Source organism: Pelophylax lessonae (assembly GCF_965119305.1).
Source record: "Pelophylax lessonae genome assembly, chromosome: 3".
Classification (NCBI taxonomy): Eukaryota; Metazoa; Chordata; class Amphibia; order Anura; family Ranidae; genus Pelophylax; species Pelophylax lessonae.
Genome location: NC_138770.1, coordinates 348,457,071 through 348,483,867, shown reverse-complemented (window position 1 = coordinate 348,483,867; position 26,797 = coordinate 348,457,071). Strand labels below are relative to the sequence as shown.

At 45.2% G+C, this 26,797-nt stretch overlaps 1 protein-coding gene across 1 annotated transcript in view; it reads right to left on the bottom strand.

The window, feature by feature from the left end:
* Positions 1–2,120: 2,120 nt before the first annotated feature.
* DDX43 (DEAD-box helicase 43) overlaps positions 2,121–26,797 on the bottom strand; it is a gene marked incomplete at both ends in the record, with an annotated part of 462,922 nt that continues 438,245 nt past the window's right edge. The window contains 4 exon segments of the mRNA XM_082249917.1: positions 2,121–2,231; positions 8,152–8,239; positions 8,331–8,469; positions 13,609–13,718. Of these exon segments, the coding sequence (XP_082106043.1) occupies positions 2,121–2,231; positions 8,152–8,239; positions 8,331–8,469; positions 13,609–13,718 (448 nt within the window).

Sequence of the window (26,797 nt, the reverse complement as noted above, 5' to 3'; positions counted from 1 at the left end):
GGAGTATAGACTGTAGTCCATAAGAACCCTGATCTCGCCCTGCAAAGTCTGAAGTTTTTCTCTGGGAGAAAAACCGTTGCTTGAGCGGAGTCCGAGACCAACTTCCAGAAGTCTGCACTGATCCCGTCAGTACGTCTGAATTATCTGGTCATGATGGTCCACCCGAACTCCTGGAGCGTCTGAACCGTGATGGTCAGATCGCCCGACAAAGTGGCACACAAGCTTGCCCTTAATAGGAGATCATTCCAGATAACTGAGGATCGCAATCCCCCTCTTGCGCAGCAGAGCCAGCACCGGGGCCAAAACCTTGGTGAAGTCCCTGGGAGCGGAAGCTAGACCAAAGGGTAATGCCACAAATTGAAAATGCTCCTCCGCCACAGCAAAACGGAGAAACCGCTGATGGCCCTCGTAAATAGGGATGTGCAGATACGCATCCTTAAAAATCAATGGAGGCCAGAAAATCTCCTTGATTTAAAGACGCCACCACCGACTGGACGGACTCCATCTGGAACTTCTGCACCCGCACAAAGCGGTTTAGTGACTTGAGGTCCAGAATTGGACCCGAAAACGGCGCCAAACACAAAATGGCTGCTGCCCTTAAACTGATGAAGCCTGATGCCCACACCCAAAATGGCGGCCCTAAAACGGCACCAGCGTTCAGGAACCCAGGGAATGAGGCCACCGCGGGGATCAACTACAGGGGACCAACCAGGACAAAGTAACATCTTTCACACCCCCCCCAGGCATTAGACGCCACTACAGCACCCCCAGCGGGAGCAGTGAGGACAAGACCTGTCCTGAATAGACTGGGGGGATCTTTCAGAGGGATACAGCTCTGCTATCCCCAGGAGTGGGCCCACATCACCCCACAGCAATCTGTCCCAGGGACAAGGGGCGTTGCATCATTCACCATACCATGGACCGAGGGGCTCCGCTCCAAAACAGCACGCCTCCCACCCTGAGTGGGGGTGCTGCCAGCCAGAAAGGGGTACGCTGCAACTCAGGGCGTTCCAGGTTGATGCATCCCGGCGAAGCATCTGCTGCTCGTAGGCTCGTCCCCAACCGTCGGGGCTCTGTTGTGGCGAGACCTGGGTGGACCACAACCTGCTCACGCTCGTTGGCCAGGCTGGGAGACCATAAGGATCTAGATTATCCAGTGCGAAACCCCACGTAAGAGGAAAATGTACCTACTAGTGCTAGTAAAGAACAGGCCAGATCTTGCTAACGCTGCAGTTTTGTGTACTGTGCATCATATGCGACAGTGATCTACTGATACTGCACTTTTTTGGGAGGGGGTTGGGAGTGGCTGCAAAGGGGCTAAATGCAGGTGTCAGAGCGGATTGTGCTAACGCTGCATTTTTGGGGGCACTAGTATAGTTCTTATCGGATCAAAGAGATAGATCTGTTCAGACACTATACTAGTAATTGAGGTTTAGTGTGTGTGTGTGTGTGTCCGGCAATCAAAGGGTTAAAATGTATTCGTGCGCATGTTGCAGGCAAACTGACGCTATTTGGCGTCACCTGTGACACTAATACAGTGATCAGAAAAAAAAAAATCTGTACACTGTACTTACGACACTGACAGAGGAGTGAAAGGGTTAACCTTGGGGGGGGGGGGGGGGGGTTAGAGATCAGGGGGTTAAAATTTATTAGGGAACATGTGGCGGACAAACTGATGCTATCCTGTATTGAAGTTCACTGCCACCACCAGTGACACTAATACAATGATCGACAAAAATTCTGCACACTGTTCTGATCCTGTGGCAGGGGAGTGAAATGGTTAACTAGGAGAGGGGATATATGGGGGTTAAATGTGCCTGAGTGTTTTACTGTGTGAAGTGTGCTGCTTTTATTCACTGTGTTGTCACTTCTCACGCTGGAACCGAAAATGGCTGTATATATTTTCAGCACGTGCCATTATAATTATTATTCATTTGACACTTATCACACTTCTACAATATTGATTGCTTTGGATGCATTTGCATCAATACTATTGTGTATAATTCGTGGGTGTTACTGTATTTAGTTTACTGGGGGATGTTATTGTTGGAGCAAATTTTTTGGTTGAATTAAAAGTAAAATTTATCTTCAATGAAAACAGAATAGAAATATTACCTAGATTAGTTGTCTCGCCATCGTCCTTTACGGGGCACCATGTCTCTCTCACTTTCTTTCTTCTTCTTATAGTGCTCATACCTCTCTGCCATTTCAAGTAGCTCTTCTGGAACTTCCTAAAATGACAGTGCAATGACAGTAAGAGCAAGGAGAACAAAATCGCTCCTTAACCACACTTCAGGCATCAGTAATGCACAGTAACTTCACTCTAGTTTTATTCTACTATGTAACTTCTCCCTCACCTTATCTAAAATTCTGTACCCTCTCTGTAAGAACGACATTGACAAAATAATAATAAAAAAAAGGTACACTCTATTTCAAAAGGTGGGGTGGAGAGAGACTAAAAGCAGAAACTGCCTTCAATGAGGTATTTACTTTTAATCAGACTAAAATAGAATAATAGGCAGCATTGCTTTTCTGAAATACTGAGGTATGGAATTAAATATTCACATAAAAAAGGCAAAAGCTCCAAACACAGGAGTACATTAAACGTGGTAAACACAAAATCAGCTACTAAAAAGAACATGGTGTCAAAGGCCAAAATATTAGATGGGGTACAGACTAAAAGTTTCGGAAGTTCTGCCCTTAATGGACAGCACCACTAGGCAGTACAAAGATAACCATTAGTTCAAAGTGTTACTAAACCCAAAACAGTAAAATCTGTCTGTATACGCAGAATAGCATGCTTGTCACTGTGGAACTTGTGATTAATCCGCTGCATTGTGTAAAAAGGATTTGATCCTGTATGCACAGATCCTCCCCTTCCTGCAACGTCACTCTGGACAGGTCCAGATAAGACACAGTAGTCTGGCTGCACTTACTCAGTTTGGTCTCTTTTGCTGGAAAGATAATTTCCTGTATGAGCTGAGTTGGTCATGTCACATGATATTGACATCACACATGTAGGCTTGTATACAGATTCTAAATGACAGCCCAAAGCAGCTTATGCCAATGTTGAGAGGACAAGGGTCTCTTCCTCACAAATGTGTTGTGGTGGGTAACGTGGTCTGTGGAGGGGGGGATATTGAAATATATATATATATATATATGTTTTTACTTTCAATAAATTTTTATTCAAGAAAATAAGTGAACATTGCATTAAAGTACATCAAAATTGTTGAGAGATTAACAAGACTAGGAGACAGCTCAATAAGAACAAAACAAGATGGACAATCGGTTAACATCAGAATGAACATATGATAGCGGCTTGAGTGACGGAGCAACGTCAACAACAAGGAGCTAGATGCGGACAGTGTTAGAAAACAATGCAAATAACAGTGGTACTGTGAAGTCTAGTACTGCGAATCTACCCTCCAGCTCACTGCCCAGATGAAAGACATGTGTGTGCAAATCAGGAAGATATTATTGGTAGGAAAAAAGGCTGCACACACCACCCTCATTCCGAAAAGATGCAGGAGCGCCATCTCCTATGGCAAAAGCAACTATATTGAAAACTGTAACCTCTCGTGAACTCAAAGAGGCCATGAGGCCCAGAAAATCGCTAAGGAGCAGAGGAAAAGAGAAGGAAGAGGAAAGGAAGGAGAAAAGGGGAAAGAGTAGGACAGGAGGAAGAGTGTACAGCCAGTCTCCAGGAGCCGGCGATAAGAGGATCTAACTCAAGGTCACCCCAGGGAGCAGGGAGATGCCCACATATATATATATATATATATTTTAACAATAAATATGCCACCCTAGGTGAATGAGTAAGTGTTACTAAGCCCACAACAGTAAAACCACTCTGTATATGCAGTAAAGAATGCTTGTTATTTACCTTTGTGTGGAACCTAAGGGGTTAATCCTCTGCACTGTGTAAAAAGGCTGTTCAATCGTGTCTTCTCTGATCATCTCATAGTTACATAGTAGGTGAGGTTGAATAAAGATAATAGTCCATCCAGTTCAACCTGTGTAGGTGTGTGTGGCTGTAATCATCTAACATAGCCCTTAATGTCCTGATCCTTGAGATGTAAGTCTAAGAGTCTTTTGAAAGTCTCCATACTACCCGCAGAAACCACCTCTTGTGGTAGACAATTCCACAATCTTGTAGCCCTAATAGTAAAGAACCCTCCTTGTTGCCTGAGGTTAAAACGCTTCTCCTCTAATCGCATTGTATGTCCTCGAGTCCTCATGCAATTCCTTCGAATGAACAGCTTTTTTTCTAAGCTGAGATCCCCATTAAGATATTTATAAATTGCTATCATGTCCCCTCTCAGACGTCTCTTCTCCAGGGAAAATAAATCGAGCGATTGCAGCCGCTCTTCATAGTTAAGGTCCTCCAACCCCCTAATCAGTTTAGTTGCCCTTCTCTGGACTCTCTCCAGCTCCAAACACATCCCTCCTGAGGACTGGCGACCAGAACTGGACAGAATACTCCAGATGCGGTCGGACCAGAGTTTTATAAAGTGGAAGGATTATAGTCTTATCTCTGGAATAAATCCCTTTTTTTTTATGCATGCTAATATTCTGTTGGCTTTGGAAGCTGCCGCTTGACATTGCATGCTGTTGCCTAATCTATCATCAACCAAGACTCCCAGATCTTTCTCCATTTTTGATTCCCCCAAGGGTTCCCCTCCTAACGTGTATTGTGTTTTTATGTTTTTAGTCCCCAAGTGCAAAACCTTACACTTCTCCACGTTAAACCTCATTTGCCATGTCGTTGCCCACTCTGTAATTTTGTCCAGGTCATTCTGTAGGATATCTGCTTCATGCTGTGCAGTTATTGCCCTGGCCAATTTTGTGTCATCTGCAAAAATTGATAACGAACTACTGATCCCGTCCTCAATGCTGTTTATGAATAAATTGAACAAGGTTTGTCCCAGGACTGAGCCCCGGGGCACCCCGCTTACTACCTTCGACCAGTCTGAGTATGCGCTGTTTATTACCACCCTTTGGACACGGCCTTTTAGCCAGTTCCGTATCCAAGAGCAAACCCTGCTGTCGATACCTGCAGACCTTATTTTATAAATTAAGCGCTTGTGGGGAACTGTATCAAACGCCTTAGCGAAATCCAAGTACACCACATCCACTGGTCTGCCCCTATCTAGCTCACAGCTCACCTCCTCGTAGAATGCTAGGAGATTGGTTTGACAAGAACGCCCATTTGTAAACCCGTGCTAGTTACTGCTGATGATGTTGTTGTCTTTAGCATATTCTACGATATAGTCCCTTATCATCCCCTCCAAAAGTTTACATATTATTGATGTCAAACTGACAGGCCTATAATTTCCCGGGATATGCCTCTGGCCCTTTTTGAATATCGGAATCGCGTTAGCCTTCCTCCAATCCCCTGGTACATCTCCTGTCCTAATACTGTCAGCAAAGATCAGGAACAGTGGTCTAGATATAACCTTACTGAGTTCCTTGAGTACTCTCGGATGTACGCCATCCGGACCTGGTGATTTGTTTGTGTTAAGTTTATCCAGTCTTTCCCTGATTTCACCCTCTGTTAGCCATAGTGGCAAGTCCTGTGTATTACTACTAACCATACAGTCATGGTCAGTGTACCCCTCCTTTTCCTGCGTAAAGACTGACGAGAAAAAAGCATTCAGCACGATTGCTTTTTCAGTGTCCTCTGTAACCATCCTCCCATCATCGTTAATTATGTGTGCAATATGCTCTGCCCTAGTTTTTTGCTGTTGATATATTTAAAGAATTTCTTTGGGTTTATTTTACTATCCTCCGCTATTTGTCTCTCAAAGTTGATTTTAGCCATCTTGATTTCTTGTTTACTTTTCTTATTTGCCTCCTTGTATTGCTGGAAGGCCGATACTGTGCCCTCTGATTTATATTTCTTGAAGGCCAATTTTTTTCCAATAATAAGTTTAACGCTACGGTTTAGCCAGCCAGGTTTGGCTTTGTCTCTTCTAAATTTATTTCCCTTAGGAATGCACTGCAAGATGCATTTGCTTAATATGTTCCTAAAGCATTCCAATTTTTCCTCTGTGGTCAGTGAGCCCAGGGTTTGGTCCCAGTTTACCCTTTCCATCAATGAGTACAGTTTTGGAAAGTTTGCCCTTCTGAAGTTTAGGGTTCTTATGTTCCCCACTTGCCTTGTTATATTGTTATTTATACTAAATGCGATCATCTTGTGATCGCTAGAGCCCAGGTTGTCCTGGACTCCTACCTCAGAGATTATGTCTGGGTCATTAGTGATCAATAGATCCAGGACTGCGTTTTCTCTGGTAGGGGAATCCACCAACTGTGACATGTAATTGTCCTGTAAGGTTTCCGTGAATAGACGGGCCTTCTGTGAGTGTGCAGTCCCTTCTTCCCAGTCAATGTCGGGATAATTGAAGTCCCCCAATATGATGACTGATCCCAGTTTTGCCACTTTACCCATTAGTGCTAAAAATTCCAGCTCTACCTCCTCCCCTTGGTTAGGTGGCCTATAGCAAACCCCCACAACTACTACTTTTCCCTTATCTTCTTCCCTATCAAGTTCAACCCACACAGATTCTAAATCCATGCTCATCCCATCCATAATGTCACTCTTTTCTATCACCTTTATATTGTTCTTGACATAGAGACATACCCCTCCCCCTCTTTTTCCTACCCTGTCCTTCCGGTACACCGAATACCCTTGGATATTGGCCAGCCAGTCATGTGAGGGGTCGAACCAAGTCTCTGTTATTCCCACACGGTCTATGTCATCCTCATGTACTAACATTTCCAACTCATCCATTTTATTAGCTAGGCTCCTGGCATTAGCATATACCCCTCTTAGTTTTACGGAAGTTAAACGTGATTGGCCGTTATGTTTATTTCTGTTTGGTCTGTGGTTTTCCCGCACAGACCCGTCAATTGACGTTGTGGACCTACTGTCGCTGCTGACCCTACAACTGCCTTCAGTCCTTTGCTCCCTCCTGACTGATTCTACTTCTGAGCCCCCCCCCCAGTCTCCTAGTTTAAAAGCCCCTCCAACTTGGTGGCTATCTTTCTCCCCAAAAGAGCTGTACCGTCCCCATTAAGGTGCAGCCCATCCTTACTAAAGAGCTGGTAGCCGACTGAGAAGTCAGCCCAGTTCTCCAGGAACCCAAACCCCTCCTTCCTACACCAGTTCCTCAGCCACTTGTTAAGTTCCCTAATCTCCTCCTGCCTCTCTTCTGTGGCTCGAGGTACAGGCAGTATTTCAGAGAAAACCACCTTGGAGGTCCTTTTCCTCAATCTAGTACCTAAGTCCCTGAAATCGTTCTTAAGGATCCTCCACCTACCTTTTACTTTGTCATTAGTGCCCACATGCACCATGACCGCTGGGTCATCCCCAGCCCCACACAACAATCTGTCTGTCAGATCTGCGATGTGCCGAACGCGGGCGCCCGGCACATCTCCTCCTTTCACAGACTCCAAAAAAAATTACCTAATATATACAGTCTATGGAGTGAGGCTGCAAAGTTTGTATTGCTATTTTTTTCTTGGGAGGGTACATGTGATCAGCACAGGGCCAATCAGCACTGTCCAGACAGATGATTAGGGGTCTTGAAGACTGATAGGACAATTGTGGGAGAAATGAAAACTTCTCCTACAAGCACACATAGATACAAGTTACAAAATTGCTCAAACGGCTATATACAGCTGAGAAAAAAAAAAAAAAAAGTTATCCGTTTATATTTACTAAAGTAATTGCATTTCCATGTTCTGTTTACTGTGGGAGACTAGATATAGTGAATGCAGGGTCCTGGGTTTAGTAACAAATACTTTCTCAAGGTCTTATCACATCAACAGCCTCAGTATGAACTGGACCTTAACAACAAATTAATAAAAAAAGTTTTGTACACTCACATGCATAGCTTCATTATGGCAGCTACTAGTTGTAGTGGAAACCAGCTTATTAGGCACAAATAAAATGTGTCATTACATTTTAGAAATATGCCAGATCCTCCCATTGTGATGGTGCATGCACTGCCACCTCATACACACATAGAAAGCATGTGAATTGTTGCTCCTTACCGCTCATAGCCCAGCAAGATTGATCTGGTTGCTCTAGAAAAATTAGTGTCACCTCAGACTAAAGCTCAGCTAATACCCACTACATTCTCTTACTTGGTTTGCACGTTCCAATATGCTAATAAGTTCTCCTGCAACTCTCCAATCTTTTCTTGTTACCAAGGTAATTGATTCACCTGAGCGTCTGGAATCAAGAAATCACACATTTAGGCATGGCAAATGATAAGACGCAAGAAGACTGTTTATGCCAATATGACTATCAAATATCTACTAACCCAGCTCTCCCGGTACGACCAACTCTGTGAACATATTCTTCAATGTTACGAGGAAAATCAAAGTTTAAAACATGGGTAATGTCCTGCACATCTAGCCCACGGGAAGCTAAATCAGTAGCTACTAAAATTCTCACGGCACCTAACAAAAAAGGATAAAAATGCGAACGCCTTATTAAAGAGTAACTTTGGTGAAAAAGAAAAAAAAAGAAACAAAGACATGAAATATGGCAAATACAACTGCTACACAAGCGACATTGTAATTTAATGTTATTAAACACTACCTTTGCTTTTCAATCTGCAGCCACTGTAATTTTCAGTAAAATTGAATGCTATATGACAGGAGTTCCCAAACTGTGGGTCGGGACCCACTGGTGGGTCGCGAGCTGCGTTTGAGTGGGTCGCGCTGAGCCGGAAATCACTGAGATTGGGCCCACTTAAATTATGCTGTGCGAGCCCGCGTAATTTACAGAGAGCCAGAGCAGTCAAATTGCAATGGATTCAGGACCTCGCCCATGCAGTTTACGGAGACTGGTCTGCATTTCCCACGAGGAGGATACTTGCATCAGTAGGTACGTATGTGGGCTGTTATGTAGGATATGTTCATGGGGTGCAGAGCCAGCTCCTCAGTCCTGCTGGCAGCAGCGGTGGTGGCTAGACTGGCTATAGCGGGCAGAGATAGCAGCCTCGGTGCCATAGGAGGACCAGGTGGCCCGGCGGTGTCAGGAGTTCATGGCAGCATCTGTGACCCCAGTAGAGGATCTGAAGGAGAAGAGCTAGGACACCAAAACCAGCATAGAGCTCCTCATCATGGAGACTCTGGCTTGAGGTGTGCTGGGCCCTGGAGAGGGCAAACTGGGGCTTCACCGCTGGGAGAGGAAGGAGGGTGAGTGCCATATAGCCTGCTGATCACTGTCCTGGGGTGGTTGATTTCTGTCCTCTACCTGCCTTATACTATGGTGCTGTTTACTTACAACTCCGCTTATATGCCACAGGTTTCGGAGCCCTCGCTTAGAACATCTGGCAAGTGTATTCAATAAATTTTGAAAAGTAGTAAATTGATATTTTTAATTTAACATCCCCCTAAAATATGCATTATTATTATTATTATTTTTTGCATTTATATAGTGCCAACAAATTCTGTTACTATATTCAATTACAAGCAAGTGGGTCCCGAAAAATAACTGTATTCAGAAGTGGGTCTCGGTCCAAAAAAGTTTGGGAACCCCTGCTATATGACAACCTGGACACAATCTATACTAGGGATAGACTGATATGGTTTTTTCAGGGCCGATACCAATATTTTGGTCACAAAGTATCGGCCAATATTTTGTACATTTAAAGTTTTGAAAAATAAAGACAATTTTTGGACACAAAGCTGGTACAGAACATGTTAATGTTTGTTTATTAACATCTTTAACACTAAAGGTTCATTCTTCACACCTTCTCTTCAGGAAAAACAATAGGAAAACCGCACAGCTTTCACTTGCAGGTACATTAGTTTCACATCATTTGACTGAACGAGTCCTAGAAGAGTAGACAACTGTAGACAACTGTGAAAAATAAATTGCTAGGAAAATAACTAAAGGCTTCCCAAAACAATTAACAAACTGCTGTAGTAGTGCACTCAATGTCTGCAATGATTAAATCTATAGCTGCAGTGCAAAAGACAGTGGACTGGACACTAGTACTACTCACTTTCAAAACTCCCAGTTAAGTAGAAAACTATTATAGTATAATATTTCAGCATGTTCACCAGTTAATCGGCTTCTGTTTTTTTCATATATTGCTGCCACTTCCCTAAAGACATTTGGTACCAAGGAGTGAGGAGCAGAAAGGTATCTTCTAGCATGAGAAGCAAGTCTTTTGTAGCTTACCTCATCTTTCCCCCACTGAAGAGGATCACCACTTCTTCTGTCAATTACTGGTTACTTCAAATCGAGATGAAGTTCATCATCCAGTGTCAATATTGCAGATTCAGAAGAATTCTCTGCATGAGGCCCCAATAAAACACTGAACATGGCATCTATTCGACCACGATGAGGTTTCTCTTCTGTCCGTTGTCTTTTTGGACAGTTTTCTCTTATTGCAGCATCCTGCTCTTCCAGATAAGAAACCTGCTCTTCTTTTCGGCAAGAACCTTTAAACCTCCTGTTGAATATCTTCTGTCAGCCATGGTTTTGTCTTGGCCAATACTCCCAGTTAATTAGAATATTATAGTGCAGAAAGCATAACATTTCAGTATGTTCCCCAGTTAAACTGATTCTTTTCTTTTCATAAATTGCTGCCACTTCACTAAAAACACGCTCACTTGGTACTGAGGAAGAAGGAGCAGAAAGGTATCTTCTAGCATGAGAAGGAAGTCTTTTGTAGCGTACCTCATTTTCTTTCCACCACTGAAGAGGATCAACACATCTGTCAATTACTGGTTCCTTCAAATAAAGATGAAGTTCCTCATCCAGGCTCATTATTGCCGATTCTGATGAATCCTCTGCATGAGGCCCCAATGAAATGCTGAACATTGCATCTATTTGACCACAATTAATTTTATCTTCTGTCCGTTGTCTTTTGGGATATTTTTCTCCTGCATCCTGTTCTATAACATCAGAAACCTTCTCTTGTCCTTGACTTTTTGTTAGGAGGAACCTCCTGCACCTTCTGTTGAATATCTTCTGTCAGCCATTGCTTTGCCTTGGCCAATACATCATCAGAAGAGAAAGGATGGTTCTTGTATCGAGGGTCCAAAAGACATGCAAGCACAATAGTTTTATTCTCCTCGTGCTTCTCAAACCTTTTGGCGAGGCTGTACCTCATGGCCTGCCTACATGCTTTGATGCCACGTGTGTTGGGTCCTTCATTCTGTTGAAGAAGCATCTTCAGGACTCTCACACATGGGATCACAGAGGAAACAGATGAGTCGTAATGACTCACCCCTAGTGTCACTTCCTCAATGGGTATGAGCATCTCTATAATGTTGGCTACTATGTCCCATTGATCTGCAGTAGGACAGGAATGTCCTCCAAGTCCATATGCAGCAGAATATATAGTGACAGTGTAATGCAACTGAGGTCTGACACTTCAACAATTTTCATACCTTTAATCATGTTCGCTCCACTGTCTAGCAGCACAAGCATCACTTGGTCTTTGGTGATTCCCCAGTCTTCAAGCATGCCTAGAAACATTTATCTGATGTACTCCCTAGTGTGGGATCCTTGCATCACTTTTGTAGTCAACACCAAATGCCTTCTTCTCCATCTGCTGTCAATGAAGTGGCATGTAAGACTCATTTAGTGACTCTGTTTGTCCTGACCAGCAGTCAGTTGTGAATGAGAGTGAGTTGCCAGCATTCTCTGGTTTCAGCATAGCCATTACATGCTCAAAGACCTTTTGGTGAATCTTTGCCAGCATTTCGGTTTGAAAATACTTGCCACTCTTCAGTGCGTACCTTGGCTCAATTATGGACATAAATCCAGAGTCAGACACCATTGTAAATGGCTGGTTATCAGTGACCATCATCTCTGATTACTCTGTCCAGCAGTTGGGATTTTCCATCCGAATTTAGCCACCTATCTTTTTTCTGAAACATATCTGTTATTTTTGCCTGGGATACTGGTATTTCACCTTGTGATTCATGGTGTTTTTTCTGTGATGCATGATATAATTTAACATGATGAATTCTTAGATGGGCCCAAAGATTTGATGTATTTTGGGTTTTTGCAATTGCTGATCCCATGCTTACATTGTTTGTGCACGTGTTGCACACTGCTGCTTTTCCTGGAGATGGAGAAGAGAAATAGTCCCAGATCACACTTTCACTTTTTCTATCTGCATCCATCTCCATTGACATTTGAAAGACACTACTAAAATTTAATATAGGGTTAAAAAAAAAAAAAAAACAACCTGTCTGGCTGGCACCCTGTGGTGAGAAGTGGCAGGCATCCTATGGTGGGTGGGTGGCAGGCACCCTGTGGTGGGTGGCTGGCTGGCACCCTGTAGTGGGTGGCTGGCACAGGGGCTGTGGGTGGCTGGCAGTGGTACAGGGCCTGTGGCTGGCTGGCTAGTACAGAGCCTGTGACTGGCTGGTACAGGGCCTGTGGCTGGCACAGTGCCTGTGGTTGGCACCCTGTGGTGGGAGGCTGGATGGCACAGGGGCTGTGGGTGGCTGGCTGGTACAGGGGCTGTGGGTGGCTGGCTGGTACAGGGCCTGTGACTGGCACCCTGTGGTGGGTGGGTGGCTGGCACTGGGGCTGTCGGTGGGTGGCTGGCTGGTACAGGGCCTTTGGCTGGCTGGTACAGGGCCTAACCTGTGGCTGGTACAGTGCCTGTGGGTGGGTGACTGTATGGCTGTTACACTCCCGACTAGTCCCGACAGTTAGGCCCAGTGCGTGGAGGCACGTGGCGCAACATATGCAATGAGGTCACGACAATATCGCTAATATTGGCAAGTTTCGGGGCCGATACCAATATATTGGGAAAAGTGAATATCAGCCCTCCGATTATCTGCTTTGCCCATAATCGGTCGATCCCTAATCCATACACAGTTGGATGTACTGAATGTCCCCAATAATGACATTTCCTGCTTGGCCTGGTGATTGGCTCACTAATTTACCAAAATTCTACACTAAGATACAAGTAGCATTTTAGGAATACTTTGCAGTAGGAATTATACTTTTGGCGAAATACTCCCCAAGGGTTCTTTACTTCTGAAGGGATGCATACACTGCAACTTTCCTCATTTGAAAAATGCAAGTGCATCAGCTGACTGAACATAGACACTCCCATTCAGGGAACAGACTTCCAAGGACATAGTAAAACCTACCACTTAATTACAGAAACAGGTAGGGCTCTGCTACAAAGTTTAGTTTAGCTAAAGTTTGTTAAAATCCTTGCAATGTACATAGATCACCTTGGGGGGGGGGGGGGGGGGTTGATTTTGTTTTTTTTCTCTCAACAAAAGTAGAGTTACTCTTCAAGGTGAGTGTTACCTTTCAGCTACACATTCAGATTATTACATAGTGCCAACATATTCTGCAGTGTTCAGTGAGACCATTTGATCATTTTAGCACAGCAGACCTATAAAGAATTGTGTTCCTACCAGTCATGCAAACTCACAATAGTAGTAGACGGTAGTCAATTTTTTTTTTTTAGACTCTGGGAGGCAAACTGATGCACTAAAGAACTAATCCTATCTGTCACCTAGTTCAGGAGGATATAGAGAATGAGAGCATTTTGTCTTTTATTATAATTGTATTAGAATATATTCAAAAACTGCACATCTTACCCTTCTTGAAGTCATCCAGAGCCTGTTCCCTATCACACTGCTCTCTATCACCATGTAATGACTGAACAGGAAATCCCTGAAGACTAAAGTCACTTGCCAAATCATCAGCACTGAAAAAAAAAAAAATACCCTATAAATGTATTTGTTAATAAGGAGAAATGTATATGCCCATACAAGTCATTCATCAAATGATTTGTGCACACATTTCATTACTACAATAAAGAATAAATGTTAAAGTTCTATAGTACTATATAATATATATATATATATATATATATATATATATATATATATATATATATATATACACACATACACACAGTGCCTTGCGAAAGTATTCGGCCCCCTTGAACTGTGCGACCTTTTGCCACATTTCAGGCTTCAAAGACATAAAACTGTAATTTTTTGTGAAGAATCAACAAGTGGGACACAATCATGAAGTGGAATGAAATGTATTGGATATTTCAAACTTTGTTAACAAATAAAAAACTGAAAAATTGGGCGTGCAAAATTATTCAGCCCCTTTACTTTCAGTGCAGCAAACTCTCTCCAGAAGTTTAGTGAGGATCTCTGAATGATCCAATGTTGACCTAAATGACTAATGATGATAAATAGAATCTACCTGTGTGTAATCAAGTCTCCGTATAAATGCACCTGCACTGTGATAGTCTCAGAGGTCCGTTTTAAAGCGCAGAGAGCATCATGAAGAACAAGGAACACACCAGGCAGGTCCTAGATACTGGGGGGGGGGGGTACAGCGCTTCAGGGAAGTAACGCACCTAGTCTAATAACTGATCAGAGAACACCAACCAAACATGTGTTCAATTACTGTGATAATGCTCAACCACATCCGTGTGTCAGCTAACAATATATACAAATGTGTTTCTAAATAAATATATATATACCAAGATCTCTTCAATATCTAACATATAAAGTGCATAAGTGTCTTCAGACTTTATATATATAAATAAATAACTCTTAACAAAATACATTAGTGAAAGTTTAAAAACACAAAATTGTGAAGGTGACAATAAAGTGCTCAGTGCTTAAAATAACGGGTGGGTAAGTTGATTATTAATCCTAATATTCAGTCCTTATAAAGTGCTTAAAAGTGTCCAAAAAAAAACACAAATCAATTGTGTTGCAGAGTCTCTGTGATCTTCTTCTATAAAGTGCTGCCTCCACCTAACACCGTGTAAAATGTTTATATATATATATATATATATATATATATATATATATATATATATATATATATATAATCTTTTTTTTTTTCCTCATTGCCATGCCACAGCCGAAGGCCCCTTTCACACGGGCTGTCTGATCAGGTCCGTATGTCAGTTTTTCAGGCAGACCTGATCAGACCCTTCATTCTCCTCTATGGAGCAGTAATCTGCCGCCATCTGATCCTGTCTGCCAAAAACAGACGGATGGTGGTTCTATTTTCTATCCATCCTGTGGATCGGATCAGATGGCATTGGATGGAAACAGACAGTGTGTTTCCATCCAATTGCGCTATAGAGGAGAGTGGGGTTCTAATTGTATTTATGTGTAAATTTAGTATCCGTTTTATTAAATAAAGCTTGGTTGTTAGTTTAAAAAAAAAAGAAAACTGGCTCCTAACTTTTTTAGCTGGCTCCTAGATTTCAGGCAAATTTGTCAAGCCCTGCTGTAAAACACATATAGATATACATAATACAAGACAATACCAGGTGGGAATTCGGCTGTCCTGGAAGACTACTAGAAAAGGAGTTACTGGTAAGTCTAACTCGGCTTTTCTCAAGTCGTCTTCCAGGACAGCCCATGAGACGATGAGCCAGAAACTTACCAGTCTAGGGATGGACCACTGCCTGGAGCACCTTTCGACCAAACGCCTGTTCCTGAGAAAAGAGAAGGTCCAGGCGATAATGTCTAACAAACGTCGAAAAGTTAGACCAGGTAGTTGAGGCACCATGCTGTATAGGCTTCTGTAATAGTCTGTCTTATCCACCTAGCTATGGTGGCTCACCCCTATGTGTACCAGTGAAAAGCACAAATAGGGTATCACACTTCCTAAAGGTTTTAGTCACCTCCAGGTAGGCCAGAAGAGTTCTTCTGACATCCAAAAAACTAAAATTCTTCTCTTTCTCATTATTTGGAGAACTACACAAGTTAGGTAGTACAATATCCTGAGCTCTATGAAAGGAAGTAGCTACCTTAGGTAAAAACCCTGGATCGGTTTTTAACACTATTCTATCTTAAAAAATCATAAGAAAGGGCTCCCTAATTGAGAGAGCCTGCAACTCACTGACTCTGCGAGCCGACGTCACTGCATTTAGTAATGCAGTTTTCAGAGAGAGTAGTTTTTCGGTTAAATCCTTCAAGGGCTCAAAAGGGATTGTTACCAAGGCTTGAAGTATCAGGGATAGGTTCCAAGTTGGACATGTTCTGACAACTACAGGTTTAGCCTGGGCAATTGCCCTGAAGAACCTAGCTACCGTGGGATTTTCCTGAAGGGAAATACTGAAGAAAGTGCTAATGGCTGCAGCCTGCACTTTCAAAGTACTAAGGGAGAGGCCTTTATCAATGCCCTTTTGAAAAAAATTCCAGAATAGATGGCACATCTGGAGTGGCCTGTGATTTTCAGTCATCCAAAATTAAACTTTCTCCACCTTTTGGAATATATAGCTCTTGTGACAGGTTTTCGACATTTAATCAAGGTCTTTGTTACCTTGTCTGAGAATCGTTGCAAACTTGGTATCTGTTCTTCAGATACAAAGCCGTTGGGTTCAAGGACCTGAGATGGGCCACCAGACCCTGAGTCAACAGGTCCCGTCTCAAGGGCAAGATTATTGGAGGCTTGGAAGCCAAGGCCTGTAGGTGTGAAAACCATGGCCTTTTGGGCCAAAAGGGAGCTATTAGAATCACATCTGTGTCCTCTTGGAAGAATTTCCAGAGGACCTCCGAGATTAGCCTGACTGGAGAGAAGGCGTAGCAGAGATTGAAAGACCAGGGGTTCGCAAAGGCATCAACCCCCAGGGACTGGTCCCCTTTGCTCAAGGAAAAAAACCTTGTTTTGCTGTTTGTTTGAGCTGCAAAAAGGGTCCACTTCTGGAAGGCCCCACTTGGCCGCAGTTTTCTGCAAAAGTTCCTTGGGTTGAGGGACCAATTGTCCCGACACACCTGGTGGTCTGCTAAGACATTCTGAGTCTCCTTCAGATGAATAGCTGAAATGGAGGCAAGATTCAGCTTGACCCAAGATAATATTTTCTGGGCTACGTACTGTAACCCCCGACTCCGTGTACCTCACTGTTTGTTGAGGTACGCCACCGTAGCTATGTTGTCGGATCGAATCTGCAGATGACTTCCCTTTATGTCCATCTGAAAAGACCTCTAAGGCTTTTTATACTGCCATGAGTTCTCTCTGGTTTGACGAAGTCTGAGCTGCGTCTGTGGTTATTCTTTGATACTTGAATAACCCAGTTTTAGTCCCTTTGTAAGGTGAAGAGATGATCTCCACCACCATAGGGTTCTTTTTACCCTGGTGGGAACTTTCACCTTCGGTTCCAAGGAATCTGGAAATCCGTCCCAGTTCTTTAACAGGAACCATTGGAGGGAACGCTGTTGGTACTGTGCACAAGGGACGGCTGGAAAACAGGAGGTCATGAGGCCTATGACTCCTGTTATGTACCTGAGTGAGACCTACTGGTTGGTTTGTTGACCATCCATCCCAGTGACTCAAGGAACTTAACTGTTTGGAGGTCTTTTTCCAATTTCTGATCTAAATCCACCTCTACTAGGAGATCATCCAGGTAGGGGATGATCCTAATGGACTTCAGTCTTGGCGGGGGTAAAAGCTTCCCTCAGGACTGTGGTAAAGATATGAGGGGCTGAGGATAACCCGAAGGGCCACGCCCAAAGTTGATAGTGTCTGACCTCTGGTCCTAGCTTCACTGTAGTCGTGAGAACTTCTGGTAAGCCAGGTGAATAGGGATGTGGAAATAAGCATCCTTTAAGTCCAGTATAGTCAGGAAAATATTTCGGATACAGCAGGCTTCCTATGGAATGCATCAATTCCATGTGAAAAATGCTTGTACCTTATCGAGAGATTTAAAAGTGTGTTGATTTAAAGTCAATCAATAACTTCCGAGGGTTTTTTTATCACCAAACTGTGGGAATAAAACCCTTTGCCCTGTTCCTTCTTGGAACTTTGCCCTGTTCCTTCTTGGAACAGGTATCAATACCCTCTGATCTACTAAGTTTCCGTGGAGACTTAGAGCAGCTGCTTAGGCTTGATCCTTGGGGAGACTGGTAATAGCTTCTCTGGGAATTGAATTCCAGTCTGTACCCTGTGGACACTAGGTCCAAATTCAAGGGATTGATGTATTTTCCTTCTCCTGTGAGAGGAAGGCCCTTAATCTTCTGCCCACTCTGCGACAGGAGCCCTTGCGGTTTGGCGGGGTGCTTGAGGAGGGTTAAACATGATGCTCCCCCTACCTTTGTGTCCAGTCCAGTGTTTCTTTAATGAATAAATCACTGGCTGGCAGGGGCACTTGAACTCACAGCTCTTATTACGAGCCTGGTATTCTATCATCTATGCCGCTAAGCCTGCTTGGACACGGCCTGAAGCTCACATGGCCCTTGTTGTTTACCCCTGCCCTGAAAGAACTTTCGGGTATATGGGGATATTTTCTTTTCTGGAATTTACTTATTTTGTCAGTAGTACGTTCCAGAGCTTCTGTCAGCCCCGGGCCTGAAGAAATGGTCACCAATAAAGAGGAGACCACAGAGGCATAGATTGGAAGTACAGTCACCAGACCATGACCTGAGCCAAAGTGAATCAGTCAAAAAAACTCACTGCTTATGGCCCGTACACACGCGTCGATAATCGGTCGTGAATTTTCAGCCAACGTCCGATCGGCCGATTTTTGGCTTGTTAGTATGATGCTGCCGACAACCGACTCTTCGGCCGAAAAAAAATCTGGTGTGCAGGCTATAAAATTTTTGTTGGCCATCAACACAATGGCCAATTTTCCGTCAGTCAGTACAGATTTCAGCAGACAAAAATCTGATGAGCAAGACTGGGCATGCTCAGAGAAGAAAAAACACACGGAAAGTAAACCAGCACATGACATCACTTCAGAAGTAGATTTTTGTTGGCCGAGAAAATTCGTGCGCAGTCTAGGCACATTCCAACCAACAAAACACCACTCTGGACAAAAGTTGGACGATCGGTCGGCCAATAATCGTTGCGTGTGTACGAGGCATAAGAGATTGATTGCCAGTGATTGGTAACAGGATCACACACACACAGAGTTGTCTGTTCAGAGTGGTGGGGGAGATCGGTGTAATCCGCACTCAACCTCCTCCATTCATCATTTCTGTTTATCCATAAGGAGGAACTGGTAAGGATAAACCTCACTGACAATTTATTTTGGAATTTTATTCCATAGTTCTTTGCTGTCATTAAAGGCAAACCTCTTTTTAAATTTAAAGAAAAATGGTTTCCATTCCAGCTTGATTTTATTTTAGCAAGGAGCTGTGTATACATAAGATCATGCCAAAAAAATCTACTGCCAAGTGACTGATTGCCAGTGATTGGTAATCAAACACACACCCTGAATCGTATGTTCAGGGTGGTGGGGGAGGTTTGGTGTAATCAGCACGCACTCCTCCTCCACCTTTCAGGATTTTCCCATGGCAGCTTGATTGTATTTTAGCAAGAAGCGGATTGATTGCCAGTGATTGGTAATCACACATACCCTGCTCTAGCAAGGAGTGTCAGGGAAAAAACTCTAGCATTTTTCTTAGGGATTGTATACATAAGATTATGCTTGCATCTTCTCCACTCAATTTCTAGTGTAACATACACTGCTTTAAGCAATTCATCCACATCTTTAAGGGATAATTTTGAATCTGGAACCTTCACGGGACTCCTTTCCCTGGGTTCCTCCCCTGCCCAGACTCACTGAAAAATGAGGGGACTCCGATTCTTCCCTTGTGTCGTCACCATACACTCTCTGTGTTGGTTTAGACACAGATGTAGGGACCTAAGTAAAAAGGTCAACATTCTTTTGGGTGGATACATTAGAGTCATCTTTAACAAGATGATCAAATACATGTGCGGCACGCTTTTGCTCCATGTGGAACTTAGCCTCCCGCAAACTGCACATTTCTTTTTGGGGCTGCGTCTTTGGACCTTGGTCTATAATGATAAACATAATCAGTTATGAATTCCCAATTCACTCTCCCACACAATGTGTACAGGGTAAAGAAATAGTGCCCCCTTTTACCAACCCAATTTAACTTACAAGAGAAGGGAAGGGGAAAAGACCACCACAGGTATATGCTGGAAGGGATAACTCCCCATCGCTTACCTGGGAGGTGCCAGAGCCTGCCTCTACCGCCTGAGCGGATGCCGCAATCTATCCTACTCTGTGTGGTGGTCCGCAGCCTGCGCTGGGTCTTCACCTTACACCGGTGGCCCAGATATCTCCTGTTCGCACCTTTAGGAAATTGAAACTACTGTTTCCGGCACCCGCAGATGTCGTCGCTGCGCCGGAAGTGACCTGTGCCGCTTCCTGGGAGCAGAGTGCAATGCCGGCGTTCCGCCCCCTCCGCTCGTGGCGCCAAATTCAAACTTGAAACCTGTTGAATTGGCGGCGTCACGGGTACGCAGCCTGTGCTGCTCCAAGGATGCCGCCACGACCGGAGAAGACTCCCCCTGCAATTCCACTGACATCCACGGTCCTGCCCCTATGGACCACGAGATACAGGAGACAAAGCGGTAAGCCCCCATTGCAACAAATCAGGGTACCGCACTTGGGCTGGAGAAGATGCAGCTTTCAATCCCGGTCTTTTTAGGACAGTTCCATGAGACCCGGAGCTTCAGTTCCTAGGAACAGGTTACCCCCCGTCTGGAGGAAACTCTAATACTGAAGGTGAGGACTAGCGCGACACCTTTTATTTGATTGGAATGTGTTTCCTGTCCTGGTAGGAGGAGCCCTAGGTCTCATGGGCTGTCCTGGAAGACGACTTGAGAAAATCCCATTTTCTCTTTCGTTAACTGACAGACACAGCTCTCCATTATTCAGAACCACAGGGACGTCCCAAAGCATTGCCAAACATGAGGGGTGGGAGAACAACAAATCCCAGGGCTAAACACAGTAGCAAACAAGGTAAACAGGAGCTTAACAAAAACAACCCCCCAAAGAGAGAACAGACCCACTCTAAACAGCAGTCTGCAAAACTTTGTGGCCAAAAGGAAGCATCCGCAGATGGTAACACATCCACTTTGTAGAAGTTAGTGAAAGTGTACACCGATGACCAAGTGGCCACCTTGCAAACCTGCGCCACTGATGCCGGATGACGGAAAGACCAAGAAGCACTAAGCACCCAAGTAGAGTGCGCCTTTACAGGGAAAGAAGGAACCTGACCCTTGATAGAATAGGCCTGAGTCACCGTCTGTCTGATCCATTTGGAAATGGTCGCTGAAGAAACGGACAGCCCTTTTCTTGGCAAATCCCTGATCAAACAGTGAGTCTGACCCCAAAAAGACTTTGTGGGTGCCAAATACACCCGAATTGCCCAAACCACATCCAAGGCATGCAAAGCAAATTCCTTAGGCTGTTTGGGCCTAGGACACAGAAAGCAACACAATGTCTAAATTTAAATGGAATTCAGAGACTACCTTAGGAAGGAACAGCGGACATGGGCCAAAGACCACCTTCTCTTGTGGACAACCAGATATGGGGTACGACAAAATAACGCTGCCAGCTCCGACACCCTGCGAGCAGAGGTGATAGCCACCCAAAAAGATGACCTTCTGGGACAGCGTAAGCAGGGGAATCTTCCGAATATTCTTAAAAGGGAGGATTCTGGAGAACCTAAAGCACCAAGCTCAGATCCTATGGCGGTAGAGGAGGGCAAGTCCCGCCCACATATGTATATGTAAACTGTTCAAACCACACATGAGGTATCGCCGTGATTGTTAGAGCGAGAGCAATAATTTGAGCCCTAGACCTCCTCTGAAACTCTAAGCTGGTAACCTGTAGAAATTTTTACTGTCGCCTATGGGGATTTTTAAGTACCAATGTTTGTCGCCATTCCGCGAGCATGCGTAATTTTTAAGCATGACATGTTGGGTATCTATTTACAGTGCCTTGCGAAAGTATTTGGCCCCCTTGAACTTTGCGACCTGTTGCCACATTTCAGGCTTCAAACAAAGATATAAAACTGTAATTTTTTGTGAAGAATCAACAAGTGGGACAACCATGAAGTGGAACGAAATTTATTGGATATTTCAAACTTTAACAAATAAACTGAAAAAAATGAATTTTTGTAAAATCTTACCTGTAAAATTCCTTTCTCCGAGTCCTCCGACAGTCGCCGCCTCCTCTAAGTCATCACTATTGGGTATTGACTTCCGCTCCGCAGGAGAAGCTAGGCATAAGACTTAGTCAAAAGAACAAAAGCATTTGCATAGACATGGGGGCTGTCCCACTGGTCAATACCCCCCTTCAGTGACACTCCCAACTCAGTTTGGTAGAATAGCAGTAGGTAAGCAAGAAAACAACCCCAAAAGAGGGGCGGGGGCGGCGACTGTCGGAGGACTCCGAGAAAGGAATTTTACAGGTAAGATTTTACAAAAATTCAGTTTTCTCTTACGTCCTCCGACAGTCGCCGCCTCCTCTAAGTCATCACTATTGGGATGTTCCAAAGCAGTGTAGACATGAGGGGTGGGAGACGCAACCGTAGAAAAGGCAACGCAGTACCCACATCAGAGAAAGGAACCTTACACGCACAGTAAGGGCCTTCTGGGCAATAGAAAACAAGGCTCAACAGGAGCAACAGCCCAGGAAAGCAAATAACCCAGGGGATACCATCCCAACAGCCAGGGACCCACAAAAAAACACAAGGGTCCTTTATGGCACTGCCGCACTGAGAACTTTGCGGCCAAAGGAGGCATCAGCTGATGCCAGAGCATCCACCTTATAGAATTTGGAAAAGGTGTGCACCGACGACCAAGTCGCAGCCTTGCACACCTGGGCCACCGAGGCACGATGCCAATAGGCCCAGGGCGCACTCAAAGATCTGGTAGAGTGCGCCTTAACAGGGCAGGGTGGAACTTGTTCCTTCAAAGCATAAGCCTGTTCAATGGTCTGTCTGATTAATTTGGCAATGATCGCTGCAGACGCAGCCATGCCCTTCCGAGGTCCCTCAGGAAGGACAAAGAGGGAATCCGTCTTCTGAAAGGACTCCGTAGACGACAGGTAAACCCTGATCGCCCTGACAACATCCAAGGAATGCAAAGCAACCTCCGTAGGATGCTTAGGCTTCGTACAAAGCGAAGGCAGGAAAATGTCCTCATTAAGGTGGAACTCAGAGACCACCTTAGGAAGAAAAGACGAATGAGGTTGCAAGACCACCTTATCCTTGTGAATTACCAAGGAGAGCGGCAAGACAACGCCGCCAGTTCCGACACTCTGCGAGCCGAAGTGATCGCCACTAAAAAGGCAACCTTCTTAGACAGCAGAGGCAACGATATCACTCGGATGTTTTCAAAGGGAGCACGCTGTAACACGGACATTACCAAGTTCAAGTCCCATGGAGGTAAAGGCTCCCTCCTGGGAGGAGCCAAATGCCGCACACCTTGAATAAAGGTGAGAATTAAGAGATGAGACGCCACAGGGCGTTGGAAAAGAATAGCCAGTGCAGACACCTGGCCCTTTATTGTGGCCAGCGCCAGGCGCTGGTCCACCCCAGACTGGAGGAAAGCCAAGACTCTCGACACAGAGTATGAGCGAGGGGAGAACCCCCTGGACTCACACCAGGCGAAGTAAGCTTTCCAGGTACGGTAATAGATTTTACCAGATGAGGTTTTCCTAGCCTTGATCAGAGTAGGAATGACCTCAGGGGAGAGACCCCTGTCTCTCAGGATCTGGGTCTCAACAGCCATGCCGTTAAAGCCAGCGACTGTAAAGCAGGATGGAAGATCGGTCCCTGAGGCAGTAGATCTTCCAGCATTGGCAGCCGCCAAGGAGGCACCACTGCCAGGTGAACAACGTCGGCGTACCAGGACCGGTCCGGCGCTACCAGAATCACCAGGCGCGGATCCAAGGCTAACCTGCGAATAAACCTGGACAACAACTGAATCGGAGGAAAGGCATACATCAGACGATACTGATGCCAAGGGGCCACCAACGCATCCGAGGCGTCTGCCAGAGGATCGCGCGTGCTTGCCAAGAACCTTTCCACCTTGTGGTTTAGCCGAGACGCGAACAGATCCACGTCCGGGGATCCCCACTTCGCACACAGCATTTGGAAAACCTCCGGGTGCAGGGACCATTCCCCCCTGGTCCAGGGTCTGGCGGCTCAGATAGTCGGCCTGCCAATTCTCCACACCCGGAATGTGAACTGCTGAAATCGCCGGGACATGAGTCTCGGCCCAAGACAGAATGTTGGTCACCGCCCAGGCCCTCCTGGTGCCCCCTTGGTGGTTGATGTAAGCCACCGCGGTAGCATTGTCCGTCTGTACCTGAACAGGACAGCCCCGAAGTCGATCCGACCACTGGAAGAGACAGAGTTTTATCGCTCTCAATTCCAACACATTGATCGGAAGGGAGGATTCCTCCCCCGACCACGTGCCCTGGGCAGACAGGTTGCCCAGGACTGCCACAGTAACGGACGGAAAGATTTGCCTTCCGACACTGCCGGGGACTGGAGCCACCACAGAAGATCCATTCTGGTTCGGCGACTCAATGAGACACTCAGATCCAAGGACTGAGGTAGTCTGTCCAACCTGGCCAGGATCTCCGCTTGAAGAGACCGTGTGTGAAACTGAGCAAAGGGTATCGCCTTCAACCCCAGGGACCGCATGCAGGTCCTGAGCGACGAAGACGGATTTGTCCCTGAGGGACCTGATCTCGTCCTGCAGGGTCCGGGGCTTGTCCTCCGGCAAGAACACCTTTGCCTGAGCAGAGTCCAGGATCATTCCCAGATAGGGAAGACGAACCGAAGGAGACAAGGTCGACTTCTGTACGTTGACTGTCCATCCGAACTCTTCGCAGGCCCAGAACAGGCGCCAACACTTTGGTAAAGATCTTTGGAGCCGAAGCGAGACCGAAAGGTAACGCCACAAACTGATAGTGGTCCTCCGCGATTGCAAAACGAAGGTACCTCTTGTTGGCGTTAGATCACTCCCAGTGAAGTATAGACTTGACTGCCTGTCCCGGTGCACCACAAGTCCCAGCGGGCCCGGAGATTACTCTGAACAAAGAAACAACTGCAGCGTTCAGTTGCTCAAAGTCATCTGACGCTTTATTCCTTCCATACAGTTTATATGATAAAATATCCCCAACAGGAGAACAATGGGAACACAGTTAGGCCTCCCCTTGGCCACCTAAAATGTTCCCACAAAAATAAATGGATTTTTGTAAAATCTTACCGTAAAATCCTTTTCTCTTAGCTCATTGACAGACGTAGTCCTCGGTGATACAGCACCTTCGGGTTATGTTGCCTCCACAGGAGCAGGACTAGACAGGAAATTAAAATGCTCTGGCCACACCCTAGGGGCAGTCCCAGAGGGTATATCCTCTCTCTCTCTGCCTCAGCAAATCAGTTATGTCAAAAAGCAGTCTTTAGAGATTTTAACCCAACCCAACTCAAAAACAGAGGGGCGGGGACTACGTCTGTCAATGAGCTAAGAGAAAAGGATTTTACGGTAAGATTTTACAAAAATCCATTTTTCTCTATCGCTCATTGACAGACGTAGTCCTCGGTGATACAGCACCTTCGGGACGTCCCAGAGCAGTATCACAAATGAGGGGTGGGAAAATGAAAATCAAATCCCAATCTAGAAGGCCCAACCGGTGCCAACTAGAAGTTTACAACGCTCAGCCTTAATGATGAGACTCAACAAAAAAGAAATTTTTTTTTTTTTTTTCAAACAGAAAAAAACCCTCGAGGTAGACCACCGGTCTCCTCAAATTGCGGCCTGCAAAACCTTGCGGCCAAATGAGGCATCCGCCGATGCCGTCACATCAATTTTATAGAATTTTGTAAAGGTATGTACCGACGACCAGGTGGCCGCCTTACATACCTGGACCACTGACGCCTGATGGCGAAAGGCCCAGGAAGTACTGAGCGCTCGAGTGGAGTGCGCCCTAACAGGGAACGGAGGACTCTGACCCTTAATCGAATAAGCCTGTACCACCGTCTGTCTAATCCATTTGGCAATGGTCGCGGCAGATGCAGGCAAACCCTTTCTGGGGCCATCCGTGATCACAAAAAGTGAATCCGTCTTACGGAATGATTCCGTAGCTTTCAGGTATACCCTGATTGCCCGAACCACATCTAAGGAATGCAACGCATGTTCCCGATGATGCTTGGGCTGAGGACACAAGGAAGGTAGTACAATATCTTCATTCAGATGAAAATCTGAAACCACCTTAGGAAGAAAGGATGGCTTAGGATGAAGTACTACCTTATCCCTATGAATCACTAGGTATGGGGACTGGCATGATAATGCAGCCAGTTCTGACACCCTGCGAGCAGAAGTGATAGCCACCAAGAAGGCCACCTTCTGGGATAAAGTAAGCAAGGGAATCTCCCTGATGTTTTCAAAGGGAGGTTTCTGTAGAACCGACAAAACTAAATTAAGATCCCAGGGCGGTAAGGGCGCGCGGACTGGTGGAGCCAGGTGCCGCACCCCCTGGATGAAATTCCGCACCAAGGACTTGGTAGCTAAAGGTTTCTGAAAGAAGATTGCTAATGCTGAAACTTGACCCTTGATGGTGCTCAAGGCTAGCTTCTGCTCAACCCCTTGTTGCAAAAAGGCCAATATTCGAGTCACCGAATAGGTACGTGGAAGGGAATCCTAAAGATTCGCACCACGCAATATAAGTCTTCCATGTGTGATAATAGACCTTGCTGGAAGTCGCTTTCCTTGCTTTAATAAGGGTAGGAATGACTGAAGCAGACAAACCTCTGTCCTTCAGTACTTGGGTCTCAATGGCCAGGCCATTAAAACCAGCGACTGTAAAGCACGATGGTAAATTGGTCCTTGAGACCACAGACACTCCCCGAGACGAAGTTCCCACGGAACCTCTGCGACTAGCATGTCCAAGTCGGCCAGGCCGGCTTGACGAGGCCAGCCTAGAATTTCTAGGACCACTGGCGCTGACTGGATCTGAACCAGGCGTCCCTAGAG